At 49.1% G+C, this 17,546-nt stretch overlaps 2 protein-coding genes across 4 annotated transcripts in view; both read left to right on the top strand.

Annotated features, from left to right (window-relative positions):
- The window catches only part of CEP290 (centrosomal protein 290), a 125,512-nt gene that overhangs the window by 83,303 nt on the left and 24,663 nt on the right, over window positions 1–17,546 (top strand). For all 3 annotated transcript variants that reach the window (XM_006114000.5, XM_089780184.1, XM_075932784.2), the window contains 4 exons: window positions 6,168–6,284; window positions 8,908–9,053; window positions 10,563–10,718; window positions 11,199–11,322. In XM_006114000.5, the coding sequence (XP_006114062.3) occupies window positions 6,168–6,284; window positions 8,908–9,053; window positions 10,563–10,718; window positions 11,199–11,322 (543 nt within the window). The remainder of the gene's footprint in view (window positions 1–6,167; window positions 6,285–8,907; window positions 9,054–10,562; window positions 10,719–11,198; window positions 11,323–17,546) is intronic.
- LOC149525588 (uncharacterized) lies at window positions 1,358–6,158 on the top strand. The gene is given in 3 exon segments (XM_089777559.1): window positions 1,358–1,750; window positions 3,867–4,076; window positions 4,079–6,158. Coding segments are annotated over 3 exon segments (1,374 nt in total). The 3' UTR covers window positions 4,850–6,158.

Here is a 17,546-nt window from a genome sequence, read left to right as displayed (position 1 = left end):
GCCCCTTCCCGACGGCAGCAGCACCGGGAGCGAGTGGGCTTGCGGCGCCAACGGCACCGGTGCAGGGCCCGGTGCCGCAGACGGCCCTTTGGGTGGTGCAGGGCCCCGCACCGTACTATGTGCCATCTACGGTGCCACAGCAAGCGCCCCGACGCTGATGCCTCTCCCGGCACCAATCCCTGCTCACACCTTGGGAGCGCCAACCCAGCAGCAGGGCGCAGCGGCGCTGCACATGACGGCACCGGAGGGTTATTTACCGGCCTATCAGATGCAGCTGGGCACGGTACCGCTACAGCAAGGACCTCCACTTATGCCCCCACCGGCACTGCGTGCGGTGCACAGGGGCAAGCCGTCGGCCATGGCAGCACAGCGAAAGGTGCAGGCTTCATTGGCCCCTCCCTGGTCAGCATCAGAGTACTCTTCAGAGTCTGAGGCCGAATCGGTGGCATCGGCCAGGTCATCATACAGGTCACGGCCCCGTCATAGATCTCACTCATTGGTCAGATCATCTCACCGGGAGCCGGTGGACCAGCAGCAGTGGCAGGGGCAACCTCAGTGGGCTTTCTGGACGCCCTGGGCATACCACCAGGCCCAGAGGCCTCCCCCTACGGGGCCGGCGGCGGGGTTTTCCTGAAGGAACAGCACCCCATCTGCCACCCCTTTGTCAGCCCCCCCGCCTGGAGACAGCTCGTCTATAGTGGCGATGCCAAAACCTCCGGTTATTGGTCAGTGGCAGGGGGCTATGTCCCAGCCGGGCTCAACCTATATGGACATCTCTGCCCAGGGGGAACCAGGGGCACAGCTTGGCGAGGAGGAGGCAGTCCCCTCAAAGGAGTTCTCATCATCTTCACCAGATGAGGCCCTGACCGACCCCGCGCCCCAGCCCCCGTTGATGGACTCCAGGGCGCACCAGGAGCTGCTCCGAAGGCTGGCGGTCAATCTTGCGGTCCAGCACGAGGAGGTTCACGAGGACCTAGATCCTATGGTGGACATCATAGCGGCAGCGGGCCCTGGTCGAGTGGCGCTCCCACTGAATAAAATGGTGGACAAACTGTCCAAAACTCTGTGGCAGACGCCGGCTTCTATTGCACCGACCCAGAAGGGGGTCGAGAGAAGGTACTATGTACCCCAGGAGGGGCACGAGCATCTTTTTAACCACCCGGCGCCGGGATCCATAGTGGTCCAGGCCGCAGGGCAGAAGGAGCGCCAAGGGCCTCCAGGTCCTACTCCGAAGGTGAAGGAGCCCTGGGGATTGGACCTACTTGGCCAGAAGGCCTACGCCACGGGGGGCCTCCAGCTACGTATAGCCAACCAGTAACTAATGCTGGGGCGTTATGCCTTTAACACATGGGCATCTATGCAGAAATTTGCCAGCCAGCTTCCTCCTGAATCCCGCCAGGAATTCGGGGCCCTGACGGACGAGGGACAAGCAGTGGCGCGTACCTCTCTCCAGGCGGCCTTGGACGCGGCCGATTCGGCAGCCTGCACTATGGCCACAGGGGTTGTTATGAGGCGTAGTGCGTGGCTGCAGGTGTCTGGCATCCCACCCGAGGTGCAGACCACCATTCAGGGCCTGCCCTTTGAGGGGCCGGCCTTGTTCTCAGAGCAGACTGATTCCAAGCTTCATCAAGGCAAAAGGGGGCATGCGTCCCATACTAGACCTCCAAAACCTGAACACCTTTATAAGGAAGACAAAGTTCAGGATGGTGACGCTGGCCTGCATCATCCCATCGCTCAGAAAGGGAGACTGGTATGCTGCTCTCGGTTTGAAGGATGCATACTTCCACATTTCAATTTTTCCAAGTCACAGAAAATTCCTACGGTTCACGGTGGGACAGGACCACTTCCAGTTTATGGTCCTCCCGTTTGGACTGTGTACAGCCCCGAGAGTCTTTACCAAATGTATGACAGTGGTAGCCGCGTTTCTGCGGCGGCACAGGGTCCAAGTGTTTCCATATCTGGACGATTGGCTCATAAGGGGCAAGTCTCGAGAACAGGTGTTGGATCATGTCTCAAGGGCCAGGGTTCTGTTCGAGAGTCTCGGCCTCCTCATAAACAAGGCCAAATCATTGCTAGATCCCATGCAAGTCATAGACTTTGTGGGGGCCCATCTGGACTCGCCTTTGGGCAAGGCGTCCCTACCGAGAGACAGATTCATGGCTATTCACTCACTGGTGGTGGGGCTGCAGGAGTTCCCGACTACGATGGCAAGGACCTGTATGAGGCTCCTAGGCCACATGGCGGCGTGCACTTACGTGGTCCAACACGCCAGGCTGCGCATGCGCCCATTGCAGGGGTGGCTCAAGGTAGCGCACAACCCCTTGAGGTCACCGCTAGATGCGGTAGTGACTATCCCTCAGGACATTCTTTGTTTGCTGGACTGGTGGAAAGACGTGGGCACAGTGTGTGCGGGGGTCCGATTCACCAAACCATCCCCGTCAGTGCAGCTGGTCACGGATGCTTCGGACGTGGGATGGGGCGCTCACCTAGGCAACCTCAGGACGCAAGGTACGTGGTCAACAGAGGAGGTTCACCTCCATATAAATATCAAGGAGCTGCGGGCGGTCAGGTTGGCCTGCAGGGCGTTCCTCCCCCACTTGCAGAACAGAGTGGTGGCGGTGCTGACAGACAACACTACGGCCATGTTCTATATCAACAAGCAGGGTGGGGCGCGTTCCTCTCCCCTGTGCCGGGAAGCCCTAGATCTGTGGGAACTGTGTATAGCCTGAGGGGGAAATCTCGCTCCCCTGGGGTACAGAGCCCCCAGAAGGGTTCGAGGCCGGAGGTCAAATCAGTGAGGCAGGAAAGAAACTTAGAAGAGAAAACTTTATGATGCATGCATGCAGGCTGTCACTTCCAAGAGTGAAGCAGCAGCCCTGACAGACAGATTCAGGTATCCTTTATACAGAATGCTTAGACAGCTCAGTTGTGGATTGTTCTTCTTTAACATATCAAAGTCTCAGCAGAAGTACTTTGAGACTTCTGTTCACCCCAGGAGTGCTAGAAGTAAGTTTTTACAGTACACAAAGCCACATGAGAACTTGAGTGGAGGAGTCTACAAGGCAAACTGTGACAAAGATAAGGGTTTACATGACAAATTGTGACAGACTAGGAGTATCCATGAATTTGAGATAGTCATTTGTAAGGGTCTTTGATTAGAGCTAATTTGATTTCTCTCTGTTACAGGGAGAGAGGCCTGGAAAACTTTTTAACCCTTACATCAGTTTTCTTTTAGAAAGTTATGATTTCTGCACAGTCTCCCCTTAGACACAATTGGAGTTATTTGATTTTTCTCCCACAAGCCTACGGTATTTACCTGGAGGCATCTCACCTTCCAGGAACCAGGAACGGGCTAGCGGACAGGCTCAGCTGTTCGATCCAGGCACACGAGTGGGTGCTAAGGTGGGATGTACTTCATGGGGTCTTCCAAAGGTGGGGGTTTCCCCACCTGGACCCGTTTGCAACTCTGAGCAACGCCAGGTGCAGGGAGTTCTGTTCGTACATAGGACACGGTCTGGGCTCTCGGGGCGATGCACTGCAGGTCAGCTGGCCCAAAGGCCTACTCTATGCCTTCCCCCCGTTCCCTCTGATCCACGACACACTCCTCAGAGTGCAAAGGTTCAGGGCCCGGATCATCGTGATAGCGCCAGTATGGCCTCGGCAGTACTGGTTCACCACCCTGCTGGATCTGGCTGTGGAGGGCCCGTTCAGGCTACCCCTAGTGCCAGATCTAATCACTCAAAGCTGCGAGGCCGGGGTAGCACTCCACCCGAGCCTACCATCTCTGCACTAGCAGCGTGGCTCCTCAGTGGCTCTCAGTGACGGAGTGAGCCTGCTCCAGAGCAGTCCAGGAGGTCCTCTAAGAGCCAAAGCCGTCCACTAGAGCCCTTTACGAGGCTAAGTGGAAGAGGTTTACTTCGTGGCTGGAGGGCAGGACGCTCTCTCCAGGTGAAGGGGCGGTTCCGACTGTCTTGGAATTCCTTCTCCACCTGCGGAAACAGGGCCTGGCCACAGCCTCCCTAAGGGTATACCTGGCGGCCATAGCGGCTTTCCACGCCGGGGGGGGGGGGGGGGGCAAAGTTCTATCTTTGCCAATCCCTTGGTTAAAAGATTTCTAAAGGGAATTGACAGAATGATGCCATATGAGAGACCTCCGGTCCCGGCTTGGGACCTTAACTTGGTCCTGACTGCCCTTATGAAGCCCCCGTTCGAGCCTCTGGCTTCATGCTCTTTGATGTACCTGTCCTATAAGGTAGCTTTCCTCGTGGCCATTACCTCGGCCAGGAGGGTGTCAGAGCTTAGGGCTCTCACCTCAGAACCATCTTACACGGTGTTTTTTAAAGATAAGGTGAGGTTGCGTCCACACCCGGGGTTTCTTCCCAAGGTTGTCTCACACTTCCATATGTCCCAGGACATTTACCTGCCAGTGTTTTATCCCAAGCCACATGCGTCGCCCAGGGAACAGGCTCTGCACTGCCTGGACGTTAGGAGGGCGTTGGCTTTTTATATAGATCGGACACGAGAGTTCCATAAGTCAACTCAATTGTTTATTTCAGTGGCGGAAAGGATGTGTGGGCAGCCAGTCTCGGCGCAGCGTATATCCTCGTGGATTACTTCCTGCATTCGACTATGCTACGAGAGCGCGGGTAGATCACCGCTGAGCATAACAGCACATTCCACTAGAGCCCAGGCAACGTCGGCGGCGTTCCTGGCCTGCGTGCCAATCTTGGAAATCTGCAGAGCAGCAACCTGGTCATCGGTGCACACTTTTGCAGAGCATTATGCAATCACGCAACTGGCCAGGGAGGATGCTGCCGTCGGGAGGGCAGTTCTGGGCTCTGCAGAATAATAATAAGAGAGTAATTAGTCACCTTCCGACCCCGCCTCCGGAGGGGGGGACACGGCTAGGGACTCACCTAATCAGAATGGACATGAGCAAGCACTCGAAGAAGAGGTTACTTACCTCGTAACTGTTGTTCTTCGAGATGTGTTGTTCATGTCCATTCTGCATCCCACCCACCTCTCCGTGTCGGAAGGAGCCGGCAAGAAGGAACTGAGGGGGTGGAGGGACCAGCAGGGATATATATGCACCGGTATACCGGCGCCACTCCAGGGGGCTCCCTGCTGGCCCTATGGATACTGCTAAGGGAAAAAAGCTCCGGAATCCGTGCACGCGGCGCGCGTACACCTAATCAGAATGGACATGAGCAACACATCTCGAAGAACTACAGTTACGAGGTAAGTAACCTCTTCTTGACACTGGTACTCCACCAAGACAAGAAGAGTAACCAGCATCAACAGGAGAGAAGTCTCCAACTTAAGCACACACAAAATGCTGCAGTGTGTATATCGGCTTCAGCTATACTATATGAACATGTCTATACTAGTAAGAAGATTGATTCTCTGGAGGTCAATCTTGTAGCATTCCATTTAGTGGGTCTAATGTAGACCCATAGAACAAATGTTAAGACCAGCTCTTGCCAGCATCCAGCACTCCTTGTTCTGTAAGGATAGGGGAAGCCAACAAGAACATGTACTCCTGTTGGCCTCCTGCTGTGTGGACGCCGCCACATCTCGGCTTAAGGTAAGCCAATTCAAGCTACGTATTTTGCGTAACTGGAGTTGTGTACCTTAAACCAACCTGCCTGGTCTAGTGTAGACTAGGCTTTTATGTAGCTGAAGTAGATTGACGGTGCAGGTAAGTATACACAAGGTCTATGTACCTGTATTTTCTAAATTTTCATATTATTTTCATTTCTAAATATGCCAATGGAGATTTCAGATCCATACCTGAGAATTTAAGTGTCCTTTCAGTAAGGTTGTGTGAATTTATGTGGTTTGCAAGAGGCATAGTAATTTACAGCAATTTAATGCCTAATGCTGATTCAATTAAAAAAAATAATCGTATAGGCATTCTTTTTGTGTCCAACTGCATGCTGCCCATTACTCATGCAGAATATAAAGTAACAATCAAACACTCAAATAGTAGTAGTAATCTTTAAAGAGGCACTTCACAATCTAAATTTAATATTTTTTCAAAGCACCTATGTTGAGAGGATTAAATCAGTTAATATTGAGCTTTAGGTTTATCCCAGAGGACAAAATGTAGAAAAGTATCTTAAAAATTTGTGATAATTAAGCTGTAAAGATAATCATATTTTTTTCAGAGTAAAGCTGATGAACAAAAATTCATAGATGAACTTCAGAAAAAGATTAAAAAGCTTGAAATTGAGGTTGAAAAGAAGAGTGAGGAGGTAGAAAAGAAGAGTGTAAAAGAAGACAAGGTATGTGATACAGCATTATTTAGTTTGTGATATTGAAAGGGACACCATTAACTTGAAATCCACCCAGCTTAAGAAAAACAACAAATCAGAAATGTCTTCAGAAATATAACTTGCTCCTCAGTCCTCTTAACAATGTTTCTAATGTTACCACATATTTCTATATTGTATTAATGTTTCCCTTTTTGCTGAGTACAAAATTCATACAAAAAAGTGGGAAACTGACTCAAGTGTGCAAGCTAACCGTGTCAGGCTACATACAAAGTTCTGTCAACTCAGTTCATAAAGTCATAGAGTAAAGAAACTGAAAACTTCATTTGTTTCAGTGGTAGCTATCTAAGATGTTATTTGTATCTATAGCAATTTAAAACATTTTGAGACAAAAATGTGGGGTTTCTTTCAAAAGATACATTTCCTAATGGATCTCTCTGCATGTGATCGATTCTGACTGAGTAGGGATGTATTTGTTCAGTCTCTTGTTTGTTTTCTGCTGTTATGGTAGCAGATAGTGACTTGTGTTGGTACCTAGTAAGGTAGACAAGAGCAGAATACATTATTGTTCTCAAACTGCATTCAGTGGCTTTGTAAATATTCAAGATGCTTGTAAGCGAGAGCTTATACCTCCCATTAGGTAAGTTGAGGCACTGTATATCAATTATTAGTTTTTGAGATGTATTTTTGTCTTGTACTATGGATGTGTATGTATAAAATGTATTTTATTTATGTTTCATAACATGAATGTGCTTGTAAATGTTCTACATTTGTGTGAATGCAATTAAAAATACCAAATACACCTAGATCCTAGTCCTACAACTAAATCCATGCATGTAGATTCTTATCGTCAAATGAAATCCCATTGAATTCAGTGAGGCTGTCTATATATAGTTTTTTGTATCCATATGGTGGCTTATTGACTTCAGTCCAAGTTTCTTAAGGAGTAAGGGTATGTCTAAGCAGAGCAGACATTCATGTATGTTATATATTGATTCTGCAGACTGAGTCTTGGGTATAAAATCATTTTGAGCTCTTACCATGAGGCCAGCAAAAGAGAAATAATTGTAAGACATTTTTAGTTTTTATATATTATTTCGTGAAATTACTTACACATTTGTAGTGAGAGCAATATTAATCAGTGGAAGAATAAATTTCCAACAAGTGATTGATGTGGTTGATCCAAACTAAGGCAAATTAAAGCTAACTTTTCAAGACCTATTATGTTGTTTGATATTATTCAATATCAGTTTTTTTATTCAGTCTTACTGTCCAATTTTGCAATGACATATGTACAGCATGTTCACAGGTTTCTGCAGGATTACAACGCTGGTCATAATTTTTGTTTTTCCATTGGTATGGAATTTATGGTAGGAGAGTACTTATTCCCTTGTTAAATAATCTTTTTTTTTTTACTAAAGACTTACACTCCTGCCACAGGTAAAGTCTTAGAATCTTGTTTTCCGTTATGAATCTAATTCACTAAGTCAAGTGCCCTGATTGTCAAAAGACATGCCCCAGCTAATCATTTAGGGTACATCTACACAGCAACATTATTTCAAAATAACTAGCAGTATTTCAAAATAACTTAGTCTGCGTCTACACAGCAGGCAGTTATTTCGAAATAGTGTCAAAATGCTGTCAAGCTGGAGAACTTCCTACTCCAACTCCTGTAACCCTCATTGTACGAGGATTAAGGGAAGTCAGAGGAAGAGTGCTCTATTTCAAAATAAGTGCTGTGTAGATGCTCCCAATTTTGAAATAAGCTATTTTGAAATAATCTATACAATCTTTTTTGTGGTAGGACAGCTATCCATCAACACACAGCATTGCACAATTGGGACCTTCTGATCCAAATGAAATACTAAATCCTACTAAATGCTAGGGAAGATAATCTTCTCTCACCCTCAGTCTCTTTCTCTCTCACACACACATACACACTCACACATACATGCACGTGATGTGGAAAAGAAAAGAGATGGGGCAAATAAGGGAGGTGAGACTCCGGGACAAAAAACTTTATCTCCACCTATAAAAATAACATTAATTTAGCTTTTTCAGTAACCATTTGTCATAAGTCTTATCTTGTTTTCTGTTATAAAACTGAATTGGGACTAGTAAATAAAAATTCATTTTCTATGATAGAAAGTGAGTTTTTTATCACTCTTGGACCAGCAAGTGTGAATTGCAGGGGCATCTGAGCTCCTGGTGATTTGGAGGAGGAAAGAGAAGTCTGCTGTATTTATTAAAATTAGCACAGAACAGCATCATAATTGTTTCTCCTATCTTGTGTTAGTGACCTACGTTTCAAAGTGGAGAATATATTGTATAAGCATTCTTAACACTGGATTTTATAAAAATGTTTCAGTACTTTTTACAAAGCAATTTCTGAATTTAACAGAACTGTTTGCTAGCAGTATTCAGATGTACCAGATTGTGCATCAGGTTTCATAATAGCCAATGTGTGGCCCTAATCACCTAGTATCATTTTAGTTTATTGCTGTATTTAAACATCTGCTTTTGTTTAAAGTTTTGAAATGGAAACTTTTAATCCGAAGTGCTACTCTAACTTGCACTACGGATTAAATTTACTAGACCAACAGTAAATGTTACTTTGTTTTTGAACATTTTACAGAGCTCTAAAGAGGAAATAGTTAGGTGGGAAGAGGGTAAAAAATGGCAAACCAGAATGGAAGGAATGCGGAACAAACTAAAAGAAAAGGAGAAGGAAATGGATGCTTTAACAAAACAGTTCAATACATTAAAGGAACTTTATTCCAAGTGAGTTGATTTTAATTAGATATATTTCTAAACTGATCGTGTAAAATAAAAGAACCCTGGTTTGTTGCTGTAAAAAGATTGTAACATTTTTCTTATCTTAACAAAATAGATGCTTATAATTTGACATTCCTGTTGAGACTACAAAGGGGTATCTTATTTTCAAGCAGCAAGTTTCCTTTATCTTTTTTGCTATTGTAGTGCCTTGTTTTCTGTAGGAGCAGTCAGTATTTTATTAATTAGAAAATCTTTGAGCAAAAATAATTTCTCCATTGATAATTTGTGTATACTATCATATCAAAGAAGCACCAGGTGCTGGTGAGGACAGGGCTTTGTTTTGTTTGTTTGTTTGTTTGTTTGAACCACTATTTAGTTTCACTGTTTAGCAGCTGTACTAATTCTACAATATTGTGACACCTGCAACATTGTGGTAACCAAGCCTCCAGAAAAGCTGTTTTCATTTAACCATGTTTTCAATGCAAACATAGCATTTTTTTCCCCTAACCCAGAATTTCAGAGATGAAAAGTAACACAAGAATAACAAGAATTATATATATTTGTAAGTTCTTTTCACGACAGGTTGAACCTCTGTGGTCTGGGACTCTCTCATCCAGCAACATTCTTTGTCTGGAAGGATCACAGATGTTGCAGGACTGGAAGGCCTGAGCAGCAGAGGTTGCTAGCATTTCAGAGTGGAGCTGGCCGGCCCAACCAGTGGGGCAGCGGAACCTGTGGGACAACAGGGCCTGCAGCCAGTGGGGCAAGGAGGCTGGTGGAGGGGGGCAGAGCCAGTGGGGCCGCAGGAAGCTCCGGTGGGGCAGTGGGTCCTCTGGAGGCTCCAGCGGGGTGGGAGCTCCAGCAAAGTGCTGCTGCTGCTGTGAGGTCGGTGGGGCCAGCAGGAGCTCCAGCAGGGCTGCTGTGAGGCTAGAAGGGCCGCCGGGAACTCCAGTGCAGCTTGTGGGGTTAGGAGTTCCAGCAAAGCTGCAGCTTGTGAGACCAGGAGCTCCAGGCAGAGCTGCTGTAGCTTGCAGGGCTGGGAGGCTGGGGAGAGGAGCCCTGGTGGCTGAGGAGAGAGCCCAGCAAGGAGGTTTGTGCCCTACTCCTCTCTCCCCTAGACCTCCCCTGGTCAAGAAAACTCCCTTGTCTAGGATTGGTCAGATCCCGAGGGTGCTGGACCAGGGAGGTTCATCTTGTAGCTGTGTTACACTGGGCCTCTCTGTTTTTGTAAGGGATTACATAAATGTAAAATATAAATGAATACTTAAGCGGAACCTGCAAATGATTTATTAAATGTACAGCATTCATCCAGTATTATTTTATGAGAAACCAGAAAATCTTTTATGAATAACTAGAAAATGTCTATTCATAAAATAATTTAAATCAAGGAAAGTTAAATGTGCAATTGGATTGCAGGTCTGGAATCTTTAGATCAAAGTGCTGTTCACTTTTAAATGGAGCAAATTGGCAAACAAATGTACCAAGATTTTAGTAAAAACAAATTGACTATTTCAGAGCTGATAAAGAGAAAATTGTTTTACAAAAGAAACTGAAGACCAGCGGTATTACTGTTGATCATGTTGTGGGAGTACAAGCATCAGAGTCAGAGAGGGAGCTGGAAGAACTAAGAAAACGGAATACAGAGTTAGAAAATGAAATTGCTCATATGAGGTAAGAGTTGTTCAAAAGGAGAGACCCCTTTTGGAAAACCGAGCAAACTTGTAATTTTTCCCCTTAAATAAATTGTTCGAGGAATAAATTCACACAAATGGAAACTGGTTCCCTGTGCACAGAAGTGAAACTCAGGTCATTAGTTCAACTATAACACATTATCTCCAGATTTTTTAATTTAATATTTTGGAAATGTGTTCTTTTTTCAGTATGGATGCATAACTCGTCATCAATGGTAATGGAAATTTCACATAAATGTTGAGAAAATAGACTTTGAGTTTCTTAAGGCTAAATACTATGCCAAATTCAGACTTCCTAGATCATTAGGTTTATTTAATTCAGTTTATAGAAATAAAATTGATTGAGTATAATTACATTTATCTAACAAAAAAACTAAAAATATTCAATCCAGGAAACCAGAAGTTCATACTTGTTTTACATTAAAAGATGCTTTCCTGCATTCATTTATTTTTGATACAGAACACAACAAGCTCTCCCACGAGATTCTGTTGTAGAAGAGTTACATTTAAAAAATCGATATTTCCAGGAAAAGATTCATGCATTGGAGAGACAGTTTTCAAGAGACACAGTTTCAAGACCTTCGGTAAGCAAACAACTTTATGTTATTATCCAAAAGTGTAAAATTGAATTAATCTCCTACTCAGACATATTTATCATCTGCCTATTAGTCTGTAGTATTCAGTCCATTTTGTTTCGGGTTGCAATAATCTAATAAGGTATCTGAAAAAAATAACTTTTTCTCCCTTTATTAACCTCCTGGCAATAATGGTTAGCATTTTTTTAATTCTAAGAACTAAAATGTATTGCTGTTCTTCATAAATGTTATAGACTTAACAGAAAAAAAAGAATGTGCTTAGTGCTATAAACACATAGGACATACACTACCTACCCCAAAGGTATTACAGTCTAAAAAGATCGGTAAGGCAAAATGCACTGGGAGACCCAAAGGAAGGTCCTGGCTTATTGTAGTTTTTTTCCCATTTCATTATTTATTACCAGAACAGCCAACGGATTTTGCTGGGCCCTGGGCAAGTTGCGGGGGTGGCGCTGGGCCCCCGGATGAGGCAGGGCCTCAGGCGGAAGGAGAAGGCATATGGGTAGCCTCCCCCAGCCAGCCCTTCAGTGCTGTCCAGCACATGCCACCCATGGCTCTGACAGCAATTTAAAGGGCCTAAGGCTCCAGTTGCTGCTGTTGCCAGTGTAATAGTGGCCAGGAACCCTGGGCCCTTTTTAATTGCTGATCCGTGGTACAGCTGTCCCCTTTGCCTGCCCTGTCGGCAGGCCTGTTTATTACCTAACATTGGCTAATGTTTGGAGCCTCACAGAAATACTTGTTTAGGAGGAATTTGCTTTTCAGTAGAATGAGGAACCAGCACAATTATGTAGAGAACAGTGTAGGGCACAGCATAGAAGAAGGTACAAAGTTGTGTGTGGCTCTGGGAAACATGATTCTTCTTTGAATGCTTATTAGTGTGGCTCTTTCTGTAGGTATGCATGCACCTCATGCACAAGATCAATTTTTTTTAATAGTAATATCTGTCAGGGCTGTGCATGTGCTCTATAAAGGGCATAAAGGGTGGAGTGGCTGCAGCCCTTCCTCAGTTGGGTGTGCAACTGAATAGGAGTGCCTCTATTAAATTCTTCAAGACATGGTCTGTTACTGCACAAGGTAACATTTCCTTAAAGGTAAAAGAAAAACATAAAACATTGTCTATAATCTTTACTTAGTAATAAGCTACTTTCTTCTTCGAGTGGTTGCTCATGTCCATTCGAAGTAGGTGTGCGCCCCGCGTGCACCGCGTCTTCTGGAGCGTCTTCCCTAGCTGTACCCGTAGCGCCGGCAGGGCGACCCCTGGAGTGGCGCTGCCATGGCGGGGCATAAATACCCCTACCGGCGCTGCCCCACCTCAGTTCCTTCTTACCGCCGTGACGGTCGTTGGAGCGTCTCTATCTCTTTTAGTTAGCTAATAGTTCCCGTTCTCACATTTGTCTGTAAATAGTTCTTGTAGGGTATGTCTACACTACAGTGCTAATTCGAACTAACTTAGTTCGAATTAGCTAATTCAAACTAACGCATCCGGACTAAAAAACTAGTTCAAATTAGCATTTTGCTAATTCGAACTAGCATGTCCACATTAAGTGGACCCTGAACCAGGGTTAAGGATGGCCGGAAGCAGTGCCGGCAGGGCATCAGATGAGGACTTAGAGCGTGGAGCTGCTGCCTCAGGCTAGCCGAGGGCTGTGCTTAAAGGGACCCGACCCCCACCCCGGACAGACAGTTCTCAGGGGTGCCCCGCTTGCAAAGCAGTCCTGTCTTGGAGTGCCCTGAGTGCCCACACTGGGCACATCACAGCACTCGGCCATCAGACCGGCTGAACTTGCCGCAGGCTGCCATCTGGGGAGAGGGGGCAATTGGGAGGCTGCAGGAGAGGTTCCACCCCCAGAAACCAGCAGAGCCCGCCCAGTCCTCCCCATCGGGGGGTCGTACCCCATTCCTCCCTCACCTCCTTCCACTTACCCTTCCCTAGCCCCCCTTCCTGATGTACAAAATAAAGAAAACGTGTGGTCAAAAATAGAATCTCTCTTTATTGAACAAAACTCAGGGAGACTGGGAAAAGGAGGTGGGAGAGGGAAAGAGAGAGGGTGGGAGAGGGGAGGGCAACTAAAATGATCAGAGGTTTGGAAGAGGTCCCATATGAAGAAAGGCTAAGGAGACTAGGACTTTTCAGTTTAGAAAAAAGGAGACTGAGGGGGGATAGGATAGAGGTCTATAAAAGCATGAGTGGTGTGGAGAGGGTGCTTAAAGAAAAGTTCTTCCTTAGTTCCCATAATAGAAGGACTAGAGGACACCAAAGGAAAGGAAAGGAATGGGTAACAGGCTTCAAAGTAGTAACAGAAAGTTGTTCTTCACAAAGCACAGAGTCAACCTGTGGAACTCCTTGCTGCAGGAGGCTGTGAAGGCTAGAACTAGAACAGAGTTTAAAGAGAAGTGAGATAAAGTGATGGAGGTTGGGTCCATGGAGTGGTATTAGCCAGGGGGTAGGAGTGGTGTCCCTGCCCAAAGTTTGTGGAAGGCTGGAGAGGGATGGTACGAGACAAATGGCTTGATCACTGTCTTCGGTCCATCCCCTCCAGCTTTCCTAGGGTTGGCCGCTGTCGGCAGACAGGCTACTGGGCTAGATGGACCTTTGGTCTGACCCAGTACGGCCATTGTAAGCTCAGGGCTCAGGATCGGGGGTCTCACTGGACCACCTAGATTTTCATGCACACCTGCTCCTGGGTGGCCAGGCTGGCAGCTCTCCTGCCCTAGACGGCCACTTTCCTGTGCCTAGTGTGGAGGTCGTGGACGAGGTCCATGATGTCCACACTAGACCAGGCGGGTGCCCGCCTCTTGCGGTCCCGGGCAAGCTCCCGGGAGCCGCCAGCCTGGTCCCGGGAAGAGGGGGAGGACTGGGGGGCATCGGGTGGCTGGCTCGAGCCGTGCCAGGTGCAGGGTCTGCTGGCTGGGTGCTGTCACGCTTGCACCTGGCACAGGCACCGTAGCCAGCCCGTGCCCCTTTAAGGGGTCCGGGGCCGGGAGGGGGGCAATAGAGTTTTCCTGGTGTTGGCCAGAGTGGCCACCAGGGAAAGCTGGGGACGGCTAGCCTCCCACTAGTTCGAATTAAGGGGCTACACACCCCTTAAGTCGAACTAGTAAGTTCGAACTAGGCTTAGTCCTCGTACAATGAGGTTTACCTAGTTCGAACTAAGCGCTCTGCTAGTTCGAATTAAGTTCAAACTAGCAGAGCGCTAGTGTAGCGCCTATCAAAGTTAATTCGAACTAACGTCCGTTAGTTCGAATTAACTTTGTAGTGTAGACATACCCGTAGTTAGATAGTTAGGTTCTTTGTTTTGTCCCTTCCCCCTTGGGGGTAAGGAATGCCAGGGCCGCAAGGCTTCAAGACATGCGCTGACTGCGGGAAGTTTATGCCCAGGGGCGACCCACACAACAGTTGCCTTAAGTGCTTAGGTGAGGCTCATCTGGCAGTTCCCTGTAAGATCTGTAAGTCCTTTAAGCCCCGCACCAGAAAAGAAAGAGTTTCCCGCCTGAAGCTTCTCCTCATGGAGACAGCGCTTCAACCGGTGCTGCCGGAGCAACCTACGGTGCGCAGCGCACCGGCTTCCACGTGTGAGGCCCCCCACCGGCACCGTGCATCCGCGTCCAGGTCTCGGCACCGGTCTCACTCTCCTCCATCCAAGAGGGCAAAGAAGTCCCGCAGAAGGTCCCCTTCAAAGAAGTCAACTTCGATCGGGCACCGCGGTGCCGGCTCACCGGTGCACACATCTCCTGCGGTGTACCACCGGCAGCGAGGAGGCCTCGATAGTCCCGGTCGCCTACCCTCGTACCGTCCATCCATGCCGGACACGTTTGAAGCGGTGCAGGACCTTATCAGCCTCACGACCTCCCCTCCGTCGTCGGTTGACACAGAAGGGTCGAGGTTGCCCTCGCCGGAGGCTGAGCTAACGACGACTTCGCCCCCGCATGGCCCAGGTCGGCATGCTAAGGCGACTTATGCGTCAGGACCACCCCATGTGGGGTCAGTACCAATCGCTACTACGGCATCCCTTTTGACGCCAAGTCGTCAGTCTCGGTCAGCTTCGAGTTGCGCTCGAACTTCGGTGCAGCTGAGCTCCTTGCCAGCCCCCTGCCTGGCGGTACCGGTGCCGTACCCTCGCAGCCGAGTGGCGTCCACTCAGGCATCTCTCCCCTCCACGGTGGGCATCCTAGAGCTGGCGTCCGTCTCCATGCCTTCATCGGCACCGGCATCGACACAATGGCCTTCAGCGGTCCATACAGCACCGCTGCCAGTACCGGCCTGGGTACCCCGGTACCATGCACGTCAGTACTGTCTCTTCCGGTGCCAGGCCTAGGCACCCCGGTGCCACATCTTTCGGCGACGAGTCAACCGGCACCGGGCCTGAGCATCCCGGTGCTGCAACTGCCGGCAACGACTCTTCTGGCACCGGGCCTGGGCACCCCGGTGCCGCAACTGCCAGTGGCGACTCAATAGGCACTGGGCCTATGCACCCCAGTGCCGCAACTGCCGGCGGTGACTCAACCGGCACCGGGCCTCAGCACCACGGTGCCGCAACTGCAGGCGACAACTCATCCGGTGCCGCAACTGGGGTCGACAGTTTTCTCGGCACCGGGCCTGGGTCCCCGGTGCCGCAACCAGCGACAAGTCTCCCGGCACTGGGCATGGGTCCCCTGGTGCCGAAGATCTCCCAGCTCCGCCGTACTCATGCGGGCAAGCCTGAATCCATCGCAAATTTTGCTCCGCATTCCTCCTCGGCTCCACCCTGGCCGGAGTCCAATTACTCGTTGGATTCCGACGTGACCTCCATCCGGTCGGGGTCTTCGGGAGCATCCTCGGCCCACAGGTCCAGGTCCAGACACCGGCGGGACCACACTCAGCAAACCTGGCCCCCACATCCGCAGTGGCCTTTTTGGACCCCCTGGGCCTACCATCAGTGGCAAGGACAGTTACCCCACTCTTTGGGGTCGGGGGCTTCAGGTAACCATTCCCAACCATCGGCATCCCTGTCCCGGGCCCCCCTCCTCCCCACTTCGGATGCCGCAACCCGATCCAGCAGTACAGGCATCGGTACCGGAGGCGGACCCATTGGGGACGCAAGTTGCCCAACCGGTACCGCAGTTGGCGCCAACCGGTCCTATGCCAATCCAAGAATCATCATCGTCGTCATCTCTGGACAAGGCGCTAGCAGACCCGGCACCGAGTCTGCCTTCCATGGATGCCCGTATGCACCAAGAACTGCTTCGGCGCATGGCTTCGAACCTGGCCATTCCGGTGGAACCGGTCGTTGAGGACACGGATCCAATGGTGGACATCCTCACTGAAGATGCGCCCACGCGGTTGGCCTCACCGCTCAATAAAACGGTGTCCAAAATTACTAATGCCCTGTGGCAAACGCCGGTGACCTTGACCCCTACCTTAAAAGGGGTCGAGAGGCGCTATTACGTCCCGCATTCGGGGCATGAATATCTGTATTCACAGCCCATCCCGGGGTCCTTGGTCAAGTTATTGCACGAACCGCTCTCCAGGCGTCCTTTGATTCGGCAGCCCACACTATGGCGATTGGTGTCGTTATGCGTCACGGGGCATGGCTGCACGTCTCAGGAATTCCCCCGGATGTGCAAATACGATCCAGGACTTGCCTTTCGAGGGCAAAACTCTGTTCTCAGAGTACACTGACTCTAGGCTCCATACCCTGAAGGACACAAGGTCCACGTTAAAGTCCTTGGGCATCCACACCCCTGCCCCGCAGCGTTGGCAGCTGCCCTATAGGCAGCAGGGGAGAGCGCAGCCCCAGGTCCTCTGTGGGGATTACTGCAGGCACCGCTCCGGGGCCTCTGGTGGAGGTTCCGGGGCGGTTGCGCACCCCTAGGGGGTTAGGGGTCGACGTCGTCGCCCCAGGACGGATAACCAGCAGGGAGGTCCCCACGGTCCTTCCCATCAGGGCAAGCCCCAATTTTGACACCCTTTTCGAGAGTCCCGTACTGGTCTCCCGCCCTGGCCCCACGGTTAGGCCCAGGCTATCCCTTTTTGCCCGTGCATGGGCTCTAATTACATCAGATGTGTGGGTTCTGAACATAGTAAATGGAGGCTATACTATCCCATTCCTGGGCCCACCACCTTCAAAACCCCCTTCTCCGTCTTTAGTGAGGGACACCCCTCACGAACACATCCTGTGCCAGGAGAACACATCCTCCTCGAAAAAGGGGCAATAGAGGAGGTTCCCCCACAT

The sequence above is a fragment of the Pelodiscus sinensis genome, chromosome 1 (genome assembly GCF_052426305.1).
Source record: "Pelodiscus sinensis isolate ZL-2025 chromosome 1, ASM5242630v1, whole genome shotgun sequence".
Classification (NCBI taxonomy): domain Eukaryota; kingdom Metazoa; phylum Chordata; order Testudines; family Trionychidae; genus Pelodiscus; species Pelodiscus sinensis.
This window is presented reverse-complemented; position numbering and strand designations above follow the sequence as displayed.